General features: G+C 33.0%; 5 protein-coding genes across 9 annotated transcripts; 3 read left to right on the forward strand and 2 right to left on the reverse strand.

Moving 5' to 3' along the window:
- Window positions 1–184: 184 nt before the first annotated feature.
- LOC119662867 (spectrin alpha chain) lies at window positions 185–19,196 on the forward strand. Of its 5 annotated transcripts, none has more exons than XM_038072563.1 (9): window positions 185–324; window positions 8,503–8,581; window positions 8,650–12,697; window positions 13,142–13,216; window positions 14,844–16,767; window positions 16,840–17,443; window positions 17,551–17,580; window positions 18,380–18,980; window positions 19,037–19,196. In XM_038072563.1, exons 3-9 carry the CDS (start codon window positions 8,708–8,710, stop codon window positions 19,163–19,165), a joined length of 7,353 nt encoding a protein of 2,450 aa, XP_037928491.1. In that variant the 5' UTR covers window positions 185–324; window positions 8,503–8,581; window positions 8,650–8,707; the 3' UTR covers window positions 19,166–19,196. The 5 variants fall into 5 exon arrangements, with proteins under 5 accessions (XP_037928491.1, XP_037928586.1, XP_037928646.1 ...); XM_038072608.1 differs by lacking the exon at window positions 185–324 and adding an exon at window positions 641–726; XM_038072658.1 differs by lacking the exon at window positions 17,551–17,580.
- On the forward strand, window positions 2,260–6,546 carry LOC119663163 (protein disks lost). Its single transcript, XM_038072851.1, has one exon. The coding sequence runs from the start codon at window positions 2,362–2,364 to the stop codon at window positions 6,505–6,507; it is 4,146 nt and encodes a 1,381-aa protein (XP_037928779.1). The 5' UTR covers window positions 2,260–2,361; the 3' UTR covers window positions 6,508–6,546.
- Window positions 19,197–20,353: 1,157 nt separating the features above from the next.
- On the reverse strand, window positions 20,354–21,306 carry LOC119663352 (39S ribosomal protein L46, mitochondrial). Its single transcript, XM_038072990.1, has one exon. The coding sequence runs from the start codon at window positions 21,179–21,181 to the stop codon at window positions 20,372–20,374; it is 810 nt and encodes a 269-aa protein (XP_037928918.1). The 5' UTR covers window positions 21,182–21,306; the 3' UTR covers window positions 20,354–20,371.
- A 219-nt stretch (window positions 21,307–21,525) lies between these two features.
- Window positions 21,526–22,997, forward strand: LOC119663251 (DNA polymerase delta subunit 2). The gene has a single exon (XM_038072930.1). The coding sequence runs from the start codon at window positions 21,634–21,636 to the stop codon at window positions 22,921–22,923; it is 1,290 nt and encodes a 429-aa protein (XP_037928858.1). The 5' UTR covers window positions 21,526–21,633; the 3' UTR covers window positions 22,924–22,997.
- A 7-nt stretch (window positions 22,998–23,004) lies between these two features.
- Window positions 23,005–23,474, reverse strand: LOC119663429 (U6 snRNA-associated Sm-like protein LSm8). The gene has a single exon (XM_038073057.1). It carries the CDS (start codon window positions 23,382–23,384, stop codon window positions 23,094–23,096), a length of 291 nt encoding a protein of 96 aa, XP_037928985.1. The 5' UTR covers window positions 23,385–23,474; the 3' UTR covers window positions 23,005–23,093.

The raw sequence follows: 23,474 nt of genomic DNA on the forward strand, positions 1-23,474 counted from the left end.
AAATAGAATATAATTTAAAAACAAGCTCATTGATATTTTTCTAAATTTTTAATTTTGGATAAAAATAAAAAAAAAATTATTTCAGTGAATATATGAATATCTGTATTTGAAAATGTGAACGCAAGGCACTCACTATTATTTTACAGAAGCCATAGCAACCCTGTTCTATGTGTCAAATAGTTCACACTCTCCATTTTGTTCATTCTGTAAAGTGCTCTTGTTTGGGAAAGTTCGATTTTGTATGGAAAGTTACATATTTTATAAAGTATAAAGTATAAAAAGAATATATAAAGTAAAATATATTAATATTAATTGATAAAAAAAGTAAGTGCTATTAGACAAATTTTGTATGATTTATTGTAAAAAGTTTAATAATATTTGAAAGGTATTAATGTAAAGGTGTACGTGCAAAGTATAAAATTTATTGGGTCATCGCCACACCCTCAGTGAAAAATTGTTTTGTAGAGGATTAAAAAGTTAATTAGTTTATATAATTAATTATTATTATAGAAATATGTTACTTTTTGTAACTTTAAGCAATATATATTTTGCAAAATAAGATTTCTGAATGAAAATTATAATTTCTGTATCCAAGTAAAGAAGAAATTGTGCGAAGAGTGTGAAAAGAAAATCATAAAATCATGATTTTTCTCTTTCTCTTGCCGCTGTTTAATTAGATTTCTACAAAAATATGTGGTGGTCTTCAAACAATATCTGATTAGATTGGTAAATAAAAATAATATAATATTAAAATATATAACAAACGATATATTCAATTTAAATAAACCAATTACAAGAATAATTAGTATTCGCGTTGGTATGCAGCATAAATGTTTAAGGTTTAAAATGTGAAAGAGTGTTTACACATAGCGCCGATACTTGAAGTGTTAGGATGATTACGTCATCCAACTATTTTTAAAGTTTTTTCATTCATACCGTACGGAAAGCTATTTTTTTTTTTGTTTTTTTGTATTTTTGTTTTTATTTAATGTTGCCAACATGTCATAAATACTCTATGTATGCTCTCACTTACTTTTGAGAGTTTTCTTTCTATCAAAACATTAGCATAGGGTATGGTCGTTGTTGTTGTTTCTGTGTTGTGAGTTGGATCAATAATTGACTTAATGACTTCATTTAATATTTTTTTAATTTTTAAATTAAGGCAAAGTCTGATTTAATAGAAATTAAGTACTAAAAATGTTTGAAATAATTCAATTTGGTCAAACATTTCGTAATTTAATAAAAAAAAACTGGTGATGTTTATAATTTCTGTATAAGAATAAGTTCATATTAAAAACATCTCATTTCAATTAAAACTATTAACTTTTAAAATGAAGTCTATTTTTTTATATTGCAATCAGAGTGGGTAACAATAATTAATTAAATTAATAGAATTGAGAATTTATTAAATAAACAACACTTTTAAGTTTATTTCAAAAATATCTCACCTATTCCATATAAACAGCTATCCCAACAAATTTTACTTTTTACTAGCAAAAACAATTGTATTCAATTTAGTCTAGTTAAAAAATTAAGAAAACACAATATTTCACTACATACTACATATGAATTCCCCTGTCATACTGCATAAAAATTTATATCAATTGCAAAGTAAACCTTTTTCAAAATATTCATCAAAGTGCTTCATCAAAGTCAAAGTGCTTGCTAACAAGACCAAAAATTTCTGCAGAACACCCCTGCATAGTCGTTTTCAATATTAAAAGTTATTGACTTATTTTTTATATTTTTAAACTGTAATAGTAATTAGTAGTTTTCATATATTGCAAAAGTAGTATATATAATAAAAATGCTTTCAAACCGATTGTAAATTATAATTTAAAAAATATCATTATATATATATATAGCTTTTAAATTAGTGAATGAAACGAAGTGAATGTTTTAATTTAATAGTAAACTGTAGTAGCGATGTAAAACAAGGTAGTTATATATAGTTATATATACATTAATTCAAAAATCAGTTTTGTGAAATTTTATAGTAATATTGTACAATAAAGATTTTATTACGATCATTCATACATCTCTTCATTTAGTCATTTGCTCATTTATGTATAACTAAATTAATTAAATAACAAGTAAAAATACAAAATAGTATTATACGCATTAGTCGAAATAAAATAAATTAACCATACGTAAATATACAGTTTTATTATTGTTGAAAGTGATATCATCATTCTACGCTAACTCTGTTCACTTGAATATTTGCATTTTCTCTTAAACTTCCTTTACAGATACAATTTCATACAATTTTGAGACTCTAAAAAGGAAATATTCAATCTATAAAAAATTCTACCATCATAAATTAAGCCATTAAGTTACTGTGTTACTGTGTACGTTACAAAAATGAGTGCAGCAGAAGGAAAATTAAAAGCACTGTTAAGTTTTAAACTTGAGCTCGAACCGTCAATGGCAACAGCATCGCATACAAACACTAACGATATGTTTACTAAATTTTTCTTAGAACAGTTCAATACTACGACTAATAGTGATTGCACCTTAAAAGATTTTGCTACATATTTTATAAATGCAATACATCAACGAATTGAATCACATTTTCAACACAAAAACGATATGGATTTATCAAATTATCAAACACCGAAGAGAAAACCAAAAACTGATCAACATTCTGTTACACCAAAGTGCCTACTCTTTAATCAAAATCAAAGTACACCTTTAGCGAATAGAAAAGGAACATCCGCTAAAAGAATTCAATATGATGCAACCCCATCTTCACCTCAATTGTCTCTGAATAGCACAGCACAAGATCAGAGTTTTGTAAAATCTATTCATACCTCCACACCTGTACGATATGGTACGCCACAAACTCCACAATCGCAATTAAAACGCTCCAATAATAGTTTGACAACTAGTGAAAAACGTAATCATAACTCATCATCTAGTTTGTGCCTAGGTGACTTTCTAACAATCAACACATCCAGCAATTCTCGTCAAAGAAAAAAACAACAGCACTCATCACAGCACAATACAACAGAAACTCCTAATACTAAGCCAAAAAAGCGTGTAGTCCCAACTACAATTTTATCTCGAAATTCATCTGGACAAACTGGTACGCCTTTTGGCATAACGAATAGTTCGTTCAGTGATGAGAATAACATGCTTAAGATGCGAGTTTTGGAAGTAGATGATAGAAGTAAATGTTCAATTCTTGAAGCTAGAAGATCTTTAAAGCTAGGTAGTAATATTCCAAATGAACTGAGAGCAAGTGAAATAGATGAAATCAAATGTCAGTCTGCTGGTGATTTAAATTTCTACTCGTGTGTAGAAACAAAACTGAAAGATGTCACTGAAATTGACGAAGTCTCAATTAACGCCGAAGTGCTTTCACCAATACATTTAGAAAAAGTGACCGACCGAGGTTTATTAGAACGGTTAGGAGTTATTTATAGTTTATTGATTGAACTTAATTATGTCACCAATGTTTTAAGTGAGATTACCTTGTTACTTAATTTGCTTAACAGCAATGAAAGTGCAGAAGCTACCATTGATGCACACATACAAAAATTAGAAATAAAAGATGACACACTGAATTTAGAAATTTTACGAAATTTTACTAATTCAATTTATTTTGCACTTTACGTGCTCAATATGCAACGGCCAATACTGGGATTATTGGATATAAAAAGCTTGGGCGTCATACTTAGTACCGAACGTATTATAAGTTTAGCCGACGACCTTCAACTATATCTCAGCAATGTCTATGCTGAAAAGCAGCATTTAGATGCCATAAAAGCAGCTGAATTGACTACTTCAGTGAACGCAGATAAGTCCTTTAAATTGGTACATTATCAAGCCAATAAAGATTCAAGACAAAACTTCAGCTCAAACGATGATTTCGGTGCATTTAAATCGCAACGTGATTTATTTTGCAAGATACTTAAAATTTGGGAGGAAAATCACTTAAAACCAACCTGGAACTTATCGACCGGAATTTCTCATAGTGTGCACGAAATATTTAGGCTTTCTGAAAGCGTTGTAAATATAATGCATTTTGCTAAACTTTTTGTAGATCAATTACTTAAAACGTCTACAGATTCAACAACACCTGAAGAAGTCGGGCTTGACAAAAATCTTGATAAATACAGCAAATTAACACAACGTTTAACCGCTCCTAGCAATTTCAGTGCTGAGTATCAATTCCCACGCCATCAAGCATTTTTCCGCGATTTTATAATTGAATCACGTTCAATACCATTCACTGAACAATTAAAAATAACTCTCTTCTCCGAACTAACTTCTTTAAATAACTCAACATTTGAGCATATAAACTTAAAAGATCTAGATAACGATATAGATGCTGACACGTCGACAGATCACAATACACCTAATGAATATGTAGTGCACCCAGATGTACTAGCCTCCATGTTAACATTGGCGAAATTCTTAGGATTTGTAACAGCATTACCGTATTCAGCTCAGCCGACGTGTTTGTCAACTAATATCGAGAAGAAGCAGATAATGTTACGCAGTCTATTTCAGCCAGATTTTGATGTTTGTCGCATTCTGCGCAATGCCATAAATAGTGGTAAGTTACTAATCACTATACCGTGGCTTGTGCAGTACATGGCCATGCTGGATAATATAACACTGCAGTTAGACAATAACGTCGCAGTTGCTAAAGAAATGTTCAATTTGTACATGCAGTTAGGAAATAAAAATTGCGGTTTAAGGGCCACAGCATCGTTCATACTACGTTGTTGTCTCGGTTGGTTATTTGAAACCAAATCAATAATTGGGGATCAGTTGCACCAATATAAAATTAGAAATCCCTGGAATGTACCATGTAACCCACATCCATATGCTAAGCTAAAAGAAATAAATTTATTAATATCAAACGATTTAATCACGTTATTACCAAGTGATCAACAGGCCTTTTACATTTCAAGTGTAGACAATATTGATGACAGTAGGTTCACGATTGTTTTGCAACGTCAACAATTATCACAGTCAACAGTCAAAAGTAGCGCTATGGAGCCTTATGAAACTACAAAGCTTGAACTAAGTCCAATGCTTGAATCAATTTTAACTGTAGCCTGTCCATTTTTAGCAGAATTTCGCCTTTCAATAATGCCAGCAAAATTCACAATGGCCAAATATGTATCTCGTACGGGACGCTATCGTCATATAACCACTCGCATAGCTGAAATAACTACACAAAATGCAGTTATGATGCAAAATAAAACTTCAACCATCCAAGAACATAACACAAATAATTACCAGAACAAGTTAGTGGAAGCATTTCTTCATGCACAGAACTCTTCAATGTGCCGACTTATAGAATTTCTCACTGAACGGACGTTCAAATCTACTGTTAAGGATGCGCAGTACAAAATACTACTTCCCTCGAAATGTAACGCCGATAAAAAAGTGAATGAAATTACCTCAACTGATTTCGAAACCGTGTCGAACTATGTGCGCGATATTTACCTAACTGCTAAAAAAGATGCAATCAAAGAATGGCAAGCACAGGTGCCGAAATGGCTGCAGCAACGCATCAAGGACTCATTAGACTCACTACTGCCTATTGAGACACGAATAATTGTTAAAGATACCTATGCATATATAATACGTCGTGGAGCTGGGCAAAAACTGCGGCAGTGGCTTGTTAGTAATTTTTTAACGGCAAATTTTTACTGCGATGATTTAAAGGACATGACACAAAAAATATGTAAAGCGAATGAACGAAGAAAGCAAGATCAGAAAGTCTCAGGTAATCTGAATTCCGAACTAAATCTTATCGATATAAATCCAAGCGTTTCTGATGTGATAGATAAGCTGCAGTACTTGTTGCATTGCAGTTCTTTACGGCTGGAACTCATGCCTAAAGCTGAAACAATACTGAAATTTTTACAGCAATTGCCATTAGTATTCAAAAACATTTTGCCTTTATCATTTTATATAGTAATTGGATCAAATATCGTTCGATTACTTCAAAACATAATAACACATAAGCCTGATTATCTGACTGCAGACATTATTAATGCAGCATGTAGCATTTGGTTAGCACAACCCATGATAGATGCAAATCGTAACTCGACACAATTTTCTAACAAAGCTGGACCTGGACTTCAAGATTCTGCAACAGATCATAACGATTTGCATACCGATTTGACAAAAGCACTCAGAGAAGAGATACCCAGCATATTTGATGGACTTATAACGGTGCCGTTCGTTGAGGCGCTTAAATCTCATTATCAGTACGAAAAATTAAAAGATTTGTGTATTGAAATGATTTACCAACAATTAATTACTGTCGATTACTTAAATGTGCAAATTCTTAAAATATTTAAATATGATATGAATTCAAAAATTCTGAATGAAATTTCGCTCATGCTGGCAGCTGTTGCTCAAGATACAGCTTCAAATGGTAAAAATACCTATAATGATTATGACAATGATAATGACTTGGATAAGTCACAGTTATTTATGGAAGTTCTTGCTGAGTTCTCCAGAGACATCGATAATTTTTAAGTTACTTAATAGTTATACCCAACTATACACTTTTGAATGTAATTTGGTTCCAATAGAATTAGATACAGAATAAATCTTTTATTGTTACAAAAATATACCGGTTTTTTAAATTTTATTTATTGTAGGAATAACTTATACTGTTTATAAAATTACATACTCGATTTACTTAGCTTATATATGTTTATAATATATATAAGCATGTTGCAATCTTCTTTCTTCCAGAATGAGCGAATTTACAGTAAAGGATTACAACATCAAGTTTCCTTAACCTAACCCTTACACTTGTCCTCGACTGATTGTAAAGGATCTTCAATCACACATGCTTCACTTTGTTAAAGTGGTGTATTGATCCGTCCAGAGTCTACGTTCTGGACCCAAGTGTGAATTACCACTCCTTTTGGATTTTCATTGCAAAACAATATGGTATGGGTTACGTTAGCGGCATTCGACTTTATGTTACTTCTTATACGATTCTTGCTTATTCTGTCATGCCTAGTTGTTGTTGCAATTTCCATGGCTGATATTTTGCTAGGCTCTTTGTCATTTGTTCTCTTCTCTGTATAGTAGTAGAATTAGTTCGATGACTGTTTTTTTAGAACTGGACCTTAGTAATATTATCTACATTCGGTTTTCAAAACGTTTATCAGTGTGTTACTATCAATAAAACACGAAATTGAAGTTAAATCGGATTCAAAAGTAGATTATGTGTCTCTCACATTCTCAGAATTTGGGTGTTATGTATGAACCCATCGTAAGTTAAAGATTTATGTACGTTATACGAAATTTGTTTTACTTATTATTATAATTATATTATTATTATAATTATATTATTACTATTAATATATAATTATTATTATTATATTATTACTATTAATATATAATTATTATTATTATATAATAATTAATAATAATTATAAATTTTTTACTTATTATAATTATATTATTATTATGATTATACAATTATTATAATTATATTATTGTTATAATTATATTATAATAATTATACTATTGTTATAATTATACTATTGTTATAATTATATTATTATTATAATTATATTATTATTATATTTATACTATTATTATATTTATATTATTATTATAATATAACTATTTGCTATTGGTGTGGCTTGTTAATTTTGTTTATAAACTTTTGTGAAATTGATGTTTTTTTAACGTTATTACGAAGCTATTCATGCAATTTTTTTTTTTTTGTTTTTTAGTGCTGTTAGTTAGCACTACTTTCTAATATATAACAGTTTTGTTATAGCATTTTATTGCTGGCTATGTGCTAGGACTTTGCACTTTAGTTTATTTAAATGTATATTTTTAAGATAATATAAAAAAAGGGCCCTATAATTGTTTTCATGGGCTAAAGCAGTTAATAGTTCAATTCATATGCAGTGAGATATTTTCAATGTATCTCTTAATGACTTAAGTAAACGATTTTAAGCATTTTATCTAATCAAAAATACTGAAAATGACTGTTGTGCCGAAGGTGATTTTGAGAATTTCATAAATATAACTTGTAAGCGAACTATTTTGAGACTATTTTTGCAATATGATTACATTTCACAGAAGGCATTTATACTTATTTTATGATAAGATAACATTTACTAAATAATTTAATCTTATCTTGTGTGATTGTACACTCAATAAGACGTAAGTTTGAAGCATTTTTTCTGCAGTTTGACTAACACTTCTCTTTGAGGATCCGGTCACTCTCAGCATAAATATCCCAATAGTAAATATCCCAATATCGTATTATTTTCAATTAGCTACCATTTCCATGCAAAATAAAATTTAATTAAAATTCATAAATCTGTTCTGTACGGTGAACATTTCGTATCTGAATCACAAATATACGGTTTGTCGAATTTATTTGTGTACCGATGAAAAAATATATATTTGTGTGCAAATAAATTTATCAGTTATGTAATTGTTAAATTCTGTTTTCTGACTAACAGATATAAATTTCGTATTTTCGTATTTTTTCAGATTGTAAACGAAGTGTAGCGTGTACCCGTGTACCGAGAAGTATTAATTAAAAATAAGCGGAATTTAAAAGCAAGAGAAGGTCAGTTCATTTGTAAATAACATCGTTGCGACATTTTAAAAATTTGAAAATTATGTCATTTTTTTCAGACTATACTTTACTAATCTTATTTATTACGAACGAAACTGACTGATTTTCAACATCAACATGGAAAATTTTACACCGAAGGAAGTGAAAATCCTTGAAACTGTTGAGGACATACAGGAAAGGCGTGAACAAGTGCTTTCCCGTTACAATGAGTTTAAAATAGAAACACGTCAAAAACGTGAGAAGCTAGAGGATTCACGTCGTTTCCAGTATTTCAAGCGTGATGCTGACGAATTGGAGTCTTGGATACATGAAAAATTGCAAGCCGCTAGTGAGGAAAGCTACCGTGATCCCACTAACTTGCAAGCTAAAATTCAAAAACATCAAGCGTTCGAAGCAGAAGTTTCGGCTCATAGCAATGCCATCGTTTCACTTGATAATACTGGTCAGGAAATGATAAATCAGCAACACTTTGCTTCTGAAACGATTGAACGTCGTTTGAATGAGCTCCATCGCCTTTGGGAATTGTTGCTGAGTCGATTGGCTGAAAAGGGTCAGAAATTACAACAAGCACTAGTTCTAGTACAATTTTTGCGCCAATGCGAAGAAGTTATGTTCTGGATCAAGGATAAAGAGGCATTTGTTACAGCTGATGAGTTTGGTCAGGATTTAGAACATGTTGAAGTTTTACAGCGTAAATTTGATGAGTTCACCAAGGATATGGCATCACAAGAATATCGCGTCACTGAAGTTAATCAATTAGCTGACAAACTGATTCAAGATGGTCATCCGGAACGTGATACAATTAATAAACGCAAAGAGGAATTAAATGAAGCCTGGCAACGCTTAAAACAGTTAGCTATTGTACGTCAAGAGAAATTATTTGGTGCACACGAAATACAGCGTTTCAATCGGGATGCTGACGAAACTGTTGCTTGGATTGCTGAGAAAGATGTTGTACTATCCTCCGATGACTACGGACGCGATTTAGCTAGCGTACAAGCTTTACAGCGCAAACATGAAGGCGTTGAGCGTGATTTGGCCGCTTTAGAAGATAAAGTATCAACATTGGGTGCAGAAGCACAACGCTTGTGCTCCATTCACGCTGATCACAGTGATCAAATTCGTGACAAACAAGCTGAAATTGCTGATTACTGGCAGAGTTTGACAGCAAAAGCACGTGAGCGGAAGCAAAAATTGGATGAATCATATTTCTTGCACCGCTTTTTAGCCGATTTCCGTGACTTAGTATCTTGGATAAATGGTATGAAAGCTATTATATCTGCTGATGAGTTAGCAAAAGATGTTGCTGGTGCAGAAGCTCTTTTAGAGCGCCATCAAGAGCACAAAGGTGAAATAGACGCACGGGAAGATAGTTTCAAATTAACTACGGAATCAGGACGTAAATTGTTGGAGCGTGAGCATTATGCTGCAGCAGAAATTCAAGAGAAATTAGCAGCATTGGAAAATGACAAAAGCTCATTGCTTTCATTGTGGGAAGATCGACGTATATTATATGAACAATGTATGGACTTACAGTTATTCTACCGTGACACAGAACAAGCGGATACATGGATGGCTAAACAGGAAGCATTTTTGGCTAATGAAGATTTGGGTGATTCATTGGACTCTGTAGAAGCTTTGATTAAAAAACATGAGGACTTCGAAAAGAGTTTGGCCGCACAGGAAGAAAAAATAAAGGCACTCGATATATTCGCTACAAAATTGATCGATGGTCAACACTATGCTGCTGATGATGTCGCTCAACGCCGTCAGATGTTGTTGGCTCGTCGTTCTGCATTACAAGAAAAATCAGCAAAACGCAGGCAGCTACTAGAAGACTCAAACCGTTATCAACAATTTGAAAGGGATTGTGATGAAACCAAAGGTTGGATAAGTGAAAAACTTAAATTTGCTACAGATGATAGTTATTTGGACCCAACAAACCTTAATGGAAAAATGCAAAAGCATCAAAACTTCGAACATGAATTGAATGCTAATAAGTCGCGTATAGAGGACATTACCACGGTAGGCACAGATTTGATTGAAAAACAACACTATGCAGCTGATCAAATCAATACTCGTATGCAAGAAATTGTTGTGTTATGGGAGACCTTAGTCCAAGCCTCTGACAAGAAGGGTTGCAAATTACACGAAGCTTGCCAGCAACAACAATTTAATCGTACAATTGAAGATATTGAACTCTGGTTAAGCGAAATTGAAGGTCAATTGTTGTCCGAAGACCATGGAAAAGACTTAACATCTGTGCAGAATTTACAAAAAAAACATGCTTTATTGGAAGCTGATGTTATGGCACATCAAGATCGTATTGAAAGTATTAAGGTAGCTGCAAATAAATTTATTGAATCTGGTCATTTTGATGCAGATAACATACGTAACAAAGAAGCTACATTATCGGCAAGGTATGCTGCCCTAGCTGCCCCAATGGGTGAACGTAAACAGCACTTACTTGACTCCCTTCAAGTTCAGCAGTTATTTAGAGACTTGGAAGATGAAGCTGCCTGGATACGCGAAAAAGAGCCCATTGCTGCATCCACTAATCGTGGTCGTGATTTGATAGGTGTACAAAATCTTATCAAGAAACATCAAGCTGTTTTAGCAGAAATAAATAATCACGAGGCTCGCTTACTAAATGTTATCAGTTCCGGAGAAAATATGTTGAAAGATCAACCATTCGCTAGCGATGACATACGTCAACGATTGGATGCATTGCAAGAGCAATGGAATACATTAAAAGATAAATCCAATCAACGCAAACAAGATTTGGATGATTCATTACAAGCACATCAATACTTCGCTGATGCTAATGAAGCCGAATCGTGGATGCGCGAAAAAGAACCAATTGCAACTGGTAATGACTATGGTAAAGATGAAGACTCCTCTGAAGCTTTACTTAAAAAGCATGAAGCTCTCGTTTCCGATTTAGAAGCCTTTGGTAATACCATTCAAGGACTACAGGAACAGGCCAAAAATTGCCGTCAGCAAGAAACGCCAGTCGTTGATATAACCGGTAAAGAATGTGTTGTTGCACTTTATGACTATACTGAAAAATCTCCACGCGAAGTATCGATGAAAAAAGGTGATGTGCTAACTTTACTTAACTCGAACAATAAAGACTGGTGGAAAGTAGAAGTGAATGATCGCCAAGGCTTTGTACCGGCTGCTTACATTAAAAAAATCGAAGCTGGTCTCAGCGCAAGTCAACAAAATCTTGTAGATAATCATTCTATCGCCAAGCGACAAAACCAGATCAATTCGCAATACGACAACCTTTTGGCTTTAGCACGCGAACGACAAAATAAATTGAATGAAACTGTTAAAGCTTATGTGCTAGTGCGTGAAGCTGCTGATTTGGCACATTGGATTAAGGACAAGGAGAATCATGCACAAATTGCAGATGTTGTTGGCGAAGACTTAGAAGAAGTAGAGGTACTGCAGAAGAAATTCGATGACTTTAATGATGACTTGAAAGCAAATGAGGTGCGTTTAGCAAATATGAACGAGATTGCTATACAGTTAACATCACTTGGACAAACTGAAGCGGCACTTAAGATACAAACTCAAATGCAAGACTTAAATGAGAAATGGAATAACTTGCAACAATTAACTGCTGAAAAGGCTAGCCAATTGGGTTCTGCTCATGAAGTTCAACGCTTCCATCGCGACATTGATGAAACTAAAGATTGGATTGCAGAAAAAGAAAATGCATTGAATAATGACGATTTGGGCAAAGATTTGCGCAGTGTACAAACTTTGCAAAGGAAGCATGAAGGAGTTGAACGCGATTTGGCTGCTTTGCGTGATAAAATACGACAACTTGATGAAACAGCAAATCGTTTGATGCAAACACATCCAGATACCGCTGAACAAACTTATGCCAAGCAGAAAGAGATTAATGAGATGTGGGATCAAATCACTACTAAGGCAACAGCACGTAAAGAAAAATTATTGGACTCCTACGATCTACAACGTTTCTTAAGTGACTATCGAGATTTATTAGCCTGGGTGAACTCAATGATGAGCTTAGTAACCTCAGATGAGTTGGCGAATGATGTAACTGGAGCAGAGGCACTTATTGAACGTCATCAGGTAAACAAAATGTTAATAACTGTAATACACTGAAAATTCATTTTGAGAAAAGTACAAAACGAACTAGTAAAGGAGGCTAAGTCTTGCTTTAGTAACACGCATTGCAACTAGCCTTGCTTGTCACTAAAGCGATGATATAAAATCCTTAACATTTCGATTTTAGACACAAAAAAGTAGTCCATTTAAATGAAACTGTTGAACGAAACATTCACTGATTTTTTGTTTTGTTTCATTGTTGCTTTTTGGTTTCTTTAAATATTGGTACGTTTGCCGCACTTGCGTTATTGGACCAACTGCTATTATGATTATTATCATCACAACCACAAACCAATAAATGTTACAATACATATATAAACAAAAACATACAAATGTTATATAAAATACATGATTATAAATAAATTATAAACATCGTACCCTACTGCCATATTGTCGGCAAAACAATAGGCTCATCGTGCCGAGATCGAATTTATATTTGGAAACAGTAGTGCCAGTGGCTCAGCAGCCATGCCAGCCACCAAGGTAGTTTCTTGTAATAACTTTGTAAAATATAATACACGTTTTACCCATTGTTCGTGAATTTAATTTATTAACTCGTTAAGCTGTTAATACTACCAGTTCTACAATGAATCAATTTAATTTTTTTCATATTTAGTAATCTTAAAAAAATGTTGGCCTTTTCAAAATGCTGCACAAACACATAAAATAACCAAATCACACATCTTCCAATCATACACAAACACAAAAGATACAAACTATTAATTTTTTTTAATTGTTTCTTCTATAATTTCTCAAAATTTGATATAAATAAGTTTATTCGCCTTGTATATTTCTACAATATATTCGTCTGTTCAGTTAGTCAAACCTAGCTTAAATGAAAACCAAAGATATATATCAATTAAACATTTTTATTATTGTTAAAACAATTTGTTTCGTAAAGGTTCTCTATTAGCTCAGCTAAGACTTGGTAACTAGCAGAGAAGATCAACTATAGTCGCAGTATTACGCTCTACTTCGAGCTCAGAACCCTAACTTCTATTTAATTACAACTTCTAATTAATTATAATAAGGATTTTATCAATGCTAAAACTTGTTCTTGAATTTCTTAGTTTCTTAAATTTTAAACATAATTCTTAGAATCTGGTACTAGTACCTGAAAAAATAACTTAATTTAATAGAATCATATCAGCATTAAGATATTGGGATTGGATACTGGGATTGGAACTTATTATTTTAAAATAACTGTGGAAAAGTGGTTTTTAAACATATTTAGCCTTAGCCTATATATAAAGACATTAGGTAATAATAGCATACTAAGCAGCAGCCGCTATCCTAGTACATGGTTCTAGTAATTTTATTATTCCTGAACATAAAGTCCACAAAGGAACTAATATATCTTTGTTACAAGTTCAATGTAGTAAAAATTTTCATTTTTGCTGGTTTGACCTGAATGTATCTTATTATATAAAAATCTTGTATATCTTCCGCTTCCAAAATATTTATTTGCTAAATTTTTTCTTTTTCAAAGAAATCATAAAATTATTTTGAAATTACCTGACTGCCGAATCGCCTGCAATTTCCACTACTAAAGCATTACCATCCATATATATCATAAACCATCATCATATTTTGTCTTCGGTTCTAATTAAACAAATGCGATTCACATACATTGTTGTATTTAATGTTTTTTGTTTTGATTTAATGTTAACCCCAATATCATGTACTCGTATACATAAAATATTGTAAAATGTTGTTGTATTTTTGTACTCCCAAGGGAACCTTGTATCTTTAGAACGACCTAACATATCAATTGCGTTGAAATCAACATTTCTCATTTTCATACCGATTATAAACATCAACATCAACATCATCATCATCATTATCATTATCATCATCTTCTTCGTAATCACAATTACGTTTGGCTTTCGAAATTTAAAATTTTTTGTTATTTGTTGTTAATTATTTTGCTGTAATTATTGTTGTTCTCACTTAATCACCAACGTTGATTTACTTAATCATTGTATTTGTTGTTTCTAATATGCGAATTCTGTGTTAACGCCAACGCCTACTTCTGGCTCATTTCTGTCGAAATTGTTGGAAGTATTTCGTTAAGTCTGCTTTATTTAAATTGAAATTATATTTTTGACAGGAGCATCGCACAGAGATCGACGCTCGTGCTGGTACATTCGCAGCATTTGAACAGTTTGGAAATGAATTGCTTCAGGCAAATCACTATGCTTCACCCGAAATTAAAGAGAAAATTGAAGATCTGGCTAAAACGCGCGAGGAATTAGAAAAGGCTTGGACGGAACGTCGCTTGCAATTGGAACAAAACTTAGATTTACAATTGTACATGCGTGATTGTGAGTTGGCTGAAACCTGGATGTCTGCACGCGAAGCTTTCTTAAATGCCGACGATGTAGACGATAAGGGTGATAATGTTGAAGCTCTTATTAAAAAACATGAAGACTTTGACAAGGCTATCAATGGTCATGAAGAAAAGATTGCTGCTTTGCAAGTACTTGCAGATACATTGATTAATCAAAATCACTATGCTTCAAATCTTATTGATGATAAACGCAAGCAAGTATTGGAACGTTGGCGTCATTTGAAGGAAGGTCTTATAGAGAAGCGTTCCCGCTTAGGTGACGAACAAACATTGCAACAGTTCTCACGCGATGCTGATGAAATTGAAAATTGGATTGCTGAAAAGCTCCAGTTGGCAACTGAAGAAAGTTACAAGGATCCGGCAAATATACAATCTAAACATCAAAAACACCAGGCATTTGAGGCTGAACTTGCAGCAAATGCTGATCGTATACAAAGTGTGCTAGCAATGGGTGAAAATCTTATTGACAAAAAGCAATGTAGTGGTTCTGAAGATGCCGTGCAAAAGCGTCTTACTCAAATTGCTGATCAATGGGAATATTTAACACATAAAACAACGGAGAAATCATTAAAATTAAAAGAAGCTAATAAGCAACGAACGTATATCGCTGCCGTCAAGGACTTGGACTTCTGGTTGGGCGAGGTCGAAAGCTTATTAACCACTGAAGATTCTGGTAAGGATTTGGCCTCTGTCCAAAACCTAATGAAGAAGCATCAGTTGGTAGAAGCGGATATCGTTGCTCACGAAGACCGCATTAAGGACATGAACAACCAGGCCGATTCCTTGGTAGACAGCGGACAATTTGATAGTGCTGGTATTCAAGAAAAGCGTCAAAGCATTAACGAACGTTATGAGCGTATTTGCAACTTAGCAGCACACAGACAGGCTCGCTTGAATGAAGCTTTGACATTACATCAGTTCTTCCGTGACATTGCTGACGAGGAAAGCTGGATCAAGGAGAAAAAATTACTTGTTGGTTCAGATGATTATGGACGCGATTTGACTGGTGTGCAAAATCTTAAGAAAAAACACAAGCGTCTAGAAGCTGAATTGGCATCTCATGAGCCAGCCATACAAGCAGTACAAGAAGCCGGTGAAAAATTGATGGATGTTTCGAATTTAGGTGTACCCGAAATTGAACAACGTCTCAAAGCACTTAATCAAGCGTGGGCTGAGCTTAAGAATTTGGCTGCAACTCGCGGTCAAAAACTAGATGAATCGTTGACATACCAACAATTTTTAGCTCAAGTTGAAGAAGAAGAGGCTTGGATTACTGAAAAACAACAATTACTATCTGTTGATGATTACGGTGATTCAATGGCCGCAGTTCAAGGCCTTTTAAAGAAACATGATGCATTCGAAACAGATTTTGCTGCTCACAAGGACCGTTGTTCTCTTATATGTGACCAAGGTACTGAATTGGTTGAAGCTAAAAATCATCATGGCGATTCTATAGCTCAACGTTGCCAACAGCTTAAAAATAAATTAGACAACTTGAATGCATTAGCAGCGCGTCGCAAAGGAGCTTTGTTAGACAATTCAGCCTATTTGCAATTTATGTGGAAAGCAGATGTTGTCGAAAGTTGGATTGCCGATAAAGAGAATTATGTTCGTTCTGATGAATATGGTCGCGATTTATCCACTGTTCAAACATTGTTAACAAAACAGGAGACTTTCGATGCTGGTAAATTTGAATAATGTTTATTGCGATAAAAGTTAATATTCTTAAATATATTACATATATTATTTTTTATAGGTCTCAATGCATTCGAACAAGAAGGTATAAAGAGCATAACTGTATTAAAGGATCAACTTATAAATGCCAATCATGCACAATCTCCGGTTATACTGAAACGCCACGAGGATGTACTTTCACGTTGGCAGAAGCTGCGTGATGCATCCGAAACGCGAAAACAACGACTTTTAGCTATGCAAGAGCAGTTCCGCCAAATCGAAGAACTCTACTTGAAATTTGCCAAGAAAGCTTCAGCCTTTAATTCTTGGTTCGAAAATGCCGAAGAGGATCTGACTGATCCTGTTCGTTGCAATTCGATCGAAGAAATTCGCGCTCTACGCGATGCCCACGCACAATTTCAGGCATCGCTTTCGTCAGCCGAAGCTGACTTTAAGGCTTTAGCAGCACTTGACCAGAAAATCAAGAGCTTCAATGTTGGGCCCAATCCATATACTTGGTTCACCATGGAAGCTCTTGAGGAAACCTGGCGCAACTTGCAGAAAATCATAGAGGAACGAGATGGGGAACTTGCCAAAGAAGCTAAACGGCAAGAAGAAAACGACAAATTGCGTAAAGAATTTGCTAAGCATGCTAATCTATTCCATCAGTGGCTAACAGAGACAAGGTAAGTACTACTCCTCAGACGTAAGGTAAAAGTTTGGCTAATATCGACATCATTCCAATTGTAATTCGGAAATGCAAGTTATTAAATGATTTGGTTTATATTTTTAGATATTATATGCTGGGTTATAACAAACAAGGGTAATGAAATAATTTACATATTCGATTCCATGTTTTAACTAAAGAGACATTTTTATGTCATGCGAAGCTGCTTCAAATAATTATAAATTAAAAATTAAAAAACTAACTGCGCTTATGTACGCATAACAGTCGCAATCGAATTGCTTGTCGAATAGAAATCGATTTGCGATTTGCTATTGTCAAAATATTATATTAAAGTTGATCAGATCTGATTAGATTGACGTATGTAGAACCAAAAATTCAAAAACTGAATTTATGAATATTATTATAAATATTAATAATATATTCAATTTTTTTTTTTATATCACAATATGTTCTAAATACGATTAGTTCGTTCCGTTCAAAAGTTCAAAAGGAACTATAAAAAATAACTATGAAAAATATAGTAAAGTTTTTAAATATAATACTTTTTACATTTTAGATTTGTTTTTGATTTTTTTTTTGTTTTTTTGTTTGTTCTTTTTTTGTAGTTACACTTCTTTTATAGTTATAAATAAAATGCTTTATTAAAAATGCTTACAAGTTTTTACGTTTACTTGATAAAATTCGTAACTGTATATAAAAAAGCATATATGCATCCCAAAACTGCTTTTAGTTTTATATATTAAAAATTAGATTTCCCGGAATAAAAACCAAAAATCAATTCAAAATTACTTTATAGCGGATTGTAGTGAAAAATGTGTTTTATTTACCTTAACTAATCTCTTTTGTAAATAAAACTTTTAACTGGCATTGTATATCATTATTAAACCAATTGATTAATGGCGTTTGTTGGTTACTAACTTTCTTAAAAATTTAGAACATCTATGATGGAAGGTTCTGGTTCTTTGGAACAGCAACTGGAAGCACTTCGTGTCAAAGCCACAGAAGTACGTGCGCGTCGTGTTGATTTAAAGAAAATAGAGGAACTTGGAGCAATGTTAGAAGAGCATCTTATATTAGATAATAGATACACAGAACATTCTACTGTCGGTTTGGCGCAACAGTGGGATCAATTAGATCAACTTTCCATGCGCATGCAACATAATTTAGAGCAACAGATACAAGCACGTAACCATTCTGGTGTGTCCGAGGATTCACTCAAAGAGTTCTCAATGATGTTCAAACATTTCGACAAGGACAAGAGCGGTAAGCTTAATCATCAAGAATTCAAATCCTGTCTGCGCGCTTTAGGCTACGATCTGCCAATGGTTGAAGAAGGTCAACCGGATCCAGAATTTGAAGCCATAGTAGATGTGGTCGATCCCAACCGCGATGGATACGTCTCCCTGCAAGAATATATAGCATTTATGATTTCGAAGGAAACTGAAAATGTACAATCCTACGAAGAAATCGAAAATGCTTTCCGTGCTATTACTTCCTCCGATCGTCCTTATGTTACTAAGGAAGAACTCTATTGTGTACGTATATTTTTATTTAATATAAATATTTAAATATTATATATGTGTTATTATAGAACCTCACCAAGGACATGGCTGATTACTGCGTTCAGCGTATGAAACCTTACAGTGAACCACGATCCGGGCAACCAATCAAAGATGCACTGGACTATATCGAATTCACGAGAACACTGTTTCAAAATTAAAATATTGAATTAAAAATTTTAAATACAAATACGTTCAGCTAATTTTTTATAGTTTAGATTTAAGTAAACTTTTCGTCTCCTTTCCATTGAGCTAAAATGATATTTATTGCGAATAAATGAAAAAAAAATAGAGATATAATTTTTCAGCCAAAGCTTGAAAGAAGCTAACAAGTTTATTGCCGCACTTTTATAATTTATTTTATATGCTTTACTATACGCATTTATTTTATCTAAATAATCGTAAGCTAAATAAATTCTACATATATCAAGCAGATCAAAATTTTTTAACATAATAAAAAAAAATAATTATTTATTTTTGAACGAACAGTAGCGTGATCAGATAGTTTAACTTTATATACCCATATGTTTTAAGCAGTGGATATTTTTCAAAAATTCTACGAACAAAAGTAAAATGGAATAATTAAAATTATAATAAATTTCTTGAAATATGAATATTTTTTAAAGTCGCTATATCCAGATTCAAAAACTTGATGTATTAGAGTACGTTTAACACATAATAATTTTTCAATATATTTGATATTTATTCACATTTATATAAATATTAAGGAAATAAAATTAAATTAAAAATATAAATTGTATTTATACTGCAAAAATAAAACTTGATTGCTGCATGTTAAAAAATAAGTTTTTTTTGTTTATACCAATATCAAATATAGTTTCATTAAAAACTTATAATATTCCTGAAAACATTTAAGAGGCTTGGAGATCCTAATTAACCCCGAAGTTTTCAACTGGGCACTATCTTATAGGTCTAGATACATCAAAATCTGATATTAAATTCAATGAGTACTGCAGCAGGTGTATATTTGAGAAAGAAGAAGAAGCTTGAACATCTCTTTTAATGCAGTGTGGAGCACTGAGAGAGCACAACACTCTTAATCACTATATTAGGTCACAATCAACTGAAAATATATTGCCAATGTAACTTTTAATAAAACAACTACAATTTATGATATAAGCAAAATGGTTCAATTAATAAAATGGGTGAGTTGCGATACTACAACAGACCAATTTAGCTCAAATGAGTGGATATCTAAATACCATAGGCAGGCGACTACATATTTCTATCAACCTAACAAAATTTAACTACTTATCAAACAATTGCATGTGTTTTTTATAATTTAACATCGTTTTTATTATTATAATAATTGCTTTTAGGTTGTGTACGAATATTTATTTCAATATTTATAACAAAAATTTTTTTACACTCTCAGAGTATAATTTGCTTTGAAATTTTTCCTCCAATGCGGCCTTTTCAAGCCATTCAAATTTCACGCCTGAAGAACTGTTAACATTGCCTTTATTTAATGTGGCACGGTAAAAAAATACTTTGGCTCCTTGACTCTCTGCACGCATTGAACTGGGATATTTGTATTTATAAAAACCACAAGGAGCATGTCCGTAAAACGTTACATTCAAATGATCACCACATTTTTCCTGTAGTATACGTTCTGCAGTCTGCCTCATTGTTTCTCCGTCTTTTCGGGGTCCTTGTGGCAATAGAAAATGCATTTGTTTTCCTAATTTATGTTCAACTAATAGATAAAGCGTTTCTTCTAAACAACGATTCGTTGATGTTAAATTTCGCAGTGAGTCGTCTTTAGTTAAGCGGGAAGCTGGCTTAAACTTTTTCAATTCTTCTGTATATGCATCCTTTAAATCCTGTGCTGTTTGCTTTGCACTTGCATCATCAAGATCGATTTCGATTTCTCCTTTTTTAATTTTCTCTGCATGAAAAATATCGCGTTCATGCTGTTGTTCATGATTAGATTTAAGACTGTTTTCAAATTCCACACGCCATAAATGTTCCTGAAAGTTTTGTTCAAATGGCGTTAAACTTTTTGAAACAACTGGCAAACGTTCCACCAGTACACCAGCATACAGATCCCATTTTTCTGTAGTATTTGGAGCAACAGTGGCAAAGGAAAATTTTCCACCAAATTTTTGAACTTTCCGTATGTGAATTTGATTTAATTTACTTAATTGCCTTAACATTGTTGGTTTTTAATTTAAAAATTTAACTCTACGTTGGTTATCCACTTGTGGTTATATATAACAAAAATCATTTGCACTGCGAAGGCCTGCCGTCTTTTATACCAGCTGTATTATCAGCTGTTTAACATAAATATGTCAGTCTAACATTTATGTGTAATCGATAATACATTATCAATTATTTTTAATATTAATTATTTTATTTTAATTATTTATATTAATTTTGTTATTTACATTAAGTTTTACAAACAGTTTTTCTGCCGAGCAAATAATTTTTATAGCGCAAACTTACAACAACTGAATATAAAATACTGTAAGTCATCTTGCATCCCCAAAACTACCATCCCTAGTAAATGTCGTATCACCAAAACTTCCATCCCTAGGAAATGCAAACGCAAATAAACAATTGGCGCGCTTTGTGTATACGTCTGTGAAGAAATTAATATTTTTTAAAAATGACGACCCGGTTGAAGACTAATTATAAAAACTTATCCAATAAATTTGTGATTAAACCCTTCGACTATCAAAAACAATATTCACATCTGTATGCACACCGTCTAGCAGAAATGACAGCGCTACTATCTGCTCGTGCAATGGAGAAATGGGGAGCAGACAACACTGTTAAGAAATTATGCGATTTACGTGAAGAACAGGATGAAACTTGTATTGTTATTGGAACTATATATAAGCACCAAGCGCACAAGCCAAGTATATTACGCGAAATTTCTGAAGAAAATCAATTAGCACCTCAACCACCCCGTGAATATTACGCTGATCCAGATGACAAATTAATATTAGAAGATGAGTTGCAACGGGTAAAATTAGTGGGTAAAATAGATACACGCATAATGGCTACTGGTGTTGTATGTGCTGTGTTGGGTAACATAGAAGAAGACGGATGCTTTAATGTCGAGGATTTATTGTACTACGAGAGTGGACCACAAAAACCTTTACCAAAATTGTCACAATCTAAAATCATAGTAATAATTTCAGGTTTAGGTCAAATTAATAATCAGAATTTTTCAGATGCCTTAAATATATTCCAGCATTGGTTAGTTGGCAATATAAATTGCAATGAGAAAAATAAGCAAGTGGTGCGTGTAATAATAGCTGGAAATTCAGTACGTACAAATGCTGAACCCCGTTTACCATCACTCCAAACGCGTCCAACGGATTGCGTGAACATTGTGGACGCTGTCTGTGAATTAGACAAATGGTTTGCATCTTGGTCGCAAAGCATTCCAGTTGACGTTATGCCTGGAGCTCATGATCCAGCTAATTTCATGCTACCACAGCAGCCATTTCATACTTGCATGTTCCCACTTGCAACAAAAAATTCCACATTTCGTAGCGTACCGAATCCTTATGCTTGCTCTGTTGATGATGCATTAATAGTAGGAACATCTGGTCAAAATATTCAAGATTTATTACGTTCAACGATGTTAGAGAAACCTATAGAAGCGTTGCGATCAACACTTATGTGGAGTCATATTGCACCAACAGCGCCAGATACATTAGCTTGCTATCCATATATTGACAGCGAGCCTTTTATCCTTAAAGAATGTCCACATATTTACTTTGCTGGCAACTGTAATGAATTCAAAACGGAAATGCACGAAGGATCCAGTGGACAAAAAACTCGTTTAATATGTGTACCAAAATTTTCACAAACGAAAAGCATAGCGGTTGTTGATATAGAAACACTCGATTGTCATCAAATATGTTTTAATGTAAAAGAGGATTGAAAGTCTAATTGAAACTTTTTTATTATTAAACTATTTTTACATAGTTAAGAAAAATTAAATAATAAAGAACATACATTTAGATACCAAATTATTGCTCTTTAACTTGAATATAATTTTATTTAAATTAACACAAGTTGCATATAACACTTTTTTTTTTTGTTTAATAATTATTAGTGAACTACTGGTCCCAGCGGTTCACCACGAATGCTACTTAGATCTAATCGTGCATCTAAAGTTTCATCTAACTGTCCAATTACAGCAATGTTATCCCCACGTATTATATGCAATCCTAATACAATTTGTTCTATTCCAGTATTGGTGGAAAAAACGCGCTCATGAGACTCGTCCAGTATGACGTTAATTGTTTGATCAAATCCTTTGAGTGTACCAATAAAATTTCTACCATCAGCAGTAATAATAGATACCACAGAATTTATATATGACTCTAACCCGGATGCCATTGTATATCAAATAAATTCGTGTGGCTGCCTTGTATTTAGCTTTTATTGTGATTAAACGTTTGAAAAATTGACATTAATGATTTGACTTAA

The sequence above is a fragment of the Teleopsis dalmanni genome, chromosome 1 (assembly GCF_002237135.1).
Source record: "Teleopsis dalmanni isolate 2A chromosome 1, ASM223713v2, whole genome shotgun sequence".
In the NCBI taxonomy this organism is placed as follows: domain Eukaryota; kingdom Metazoa; phylum Arthropoda; class Insecta; order Diptera; family Diopsidae; genus Teleopsis; species Teleopsis dalmanni.

Coding starts and splice junctions, on each gene's coding strand:
- LOC119662867 (XM_038072563.1), top strand. CDS start 8,708: ATGGAAAATTTTACACCGAAGGAAGTGAAAATCCTTGAAACTGTTGAG. Junction 13,217..14,843: donor CAGCCATGCCAGCCACCAAG/GTAGTTTCTTGT, acceptor TATTTTTGACAG/GAGCATCGCACAGAGATCGA. Junction 17,581..18,379: donor CTGGGTTATAACAAACAAGG/GTAATGAAATAA, acceptor TTAAAAATTTAG/AACATCTATGATGGAAGGTT.
- LOC119663163 (XM_038072851.1), top strand. CDS start 2,362: ATGAGTGCAGCAGAAGGAAAATTAAAAGCACTGTTAAGTTTTAAACTT.
- LOC119663251 (XM_038072930.1), top strand. CDS start 21,634: ATGACGACCCGGTTGAAGACTAATTATAAAAACTTATCCAATAAATTT.
- LOC119663429 (XM_038073057.1), bottom strand. CDS start 23,384: ATGGCATCCGGGTTAGAGTCATATATAAATTCTGTGGTATCTATTATT.
- LOC119663352 (XM_038072990.1), bottom strand. CDS start 21,181: ATGTTAAGGCAATTAAGTAAATTAAATCAAATTCACATACGGAAAGTT.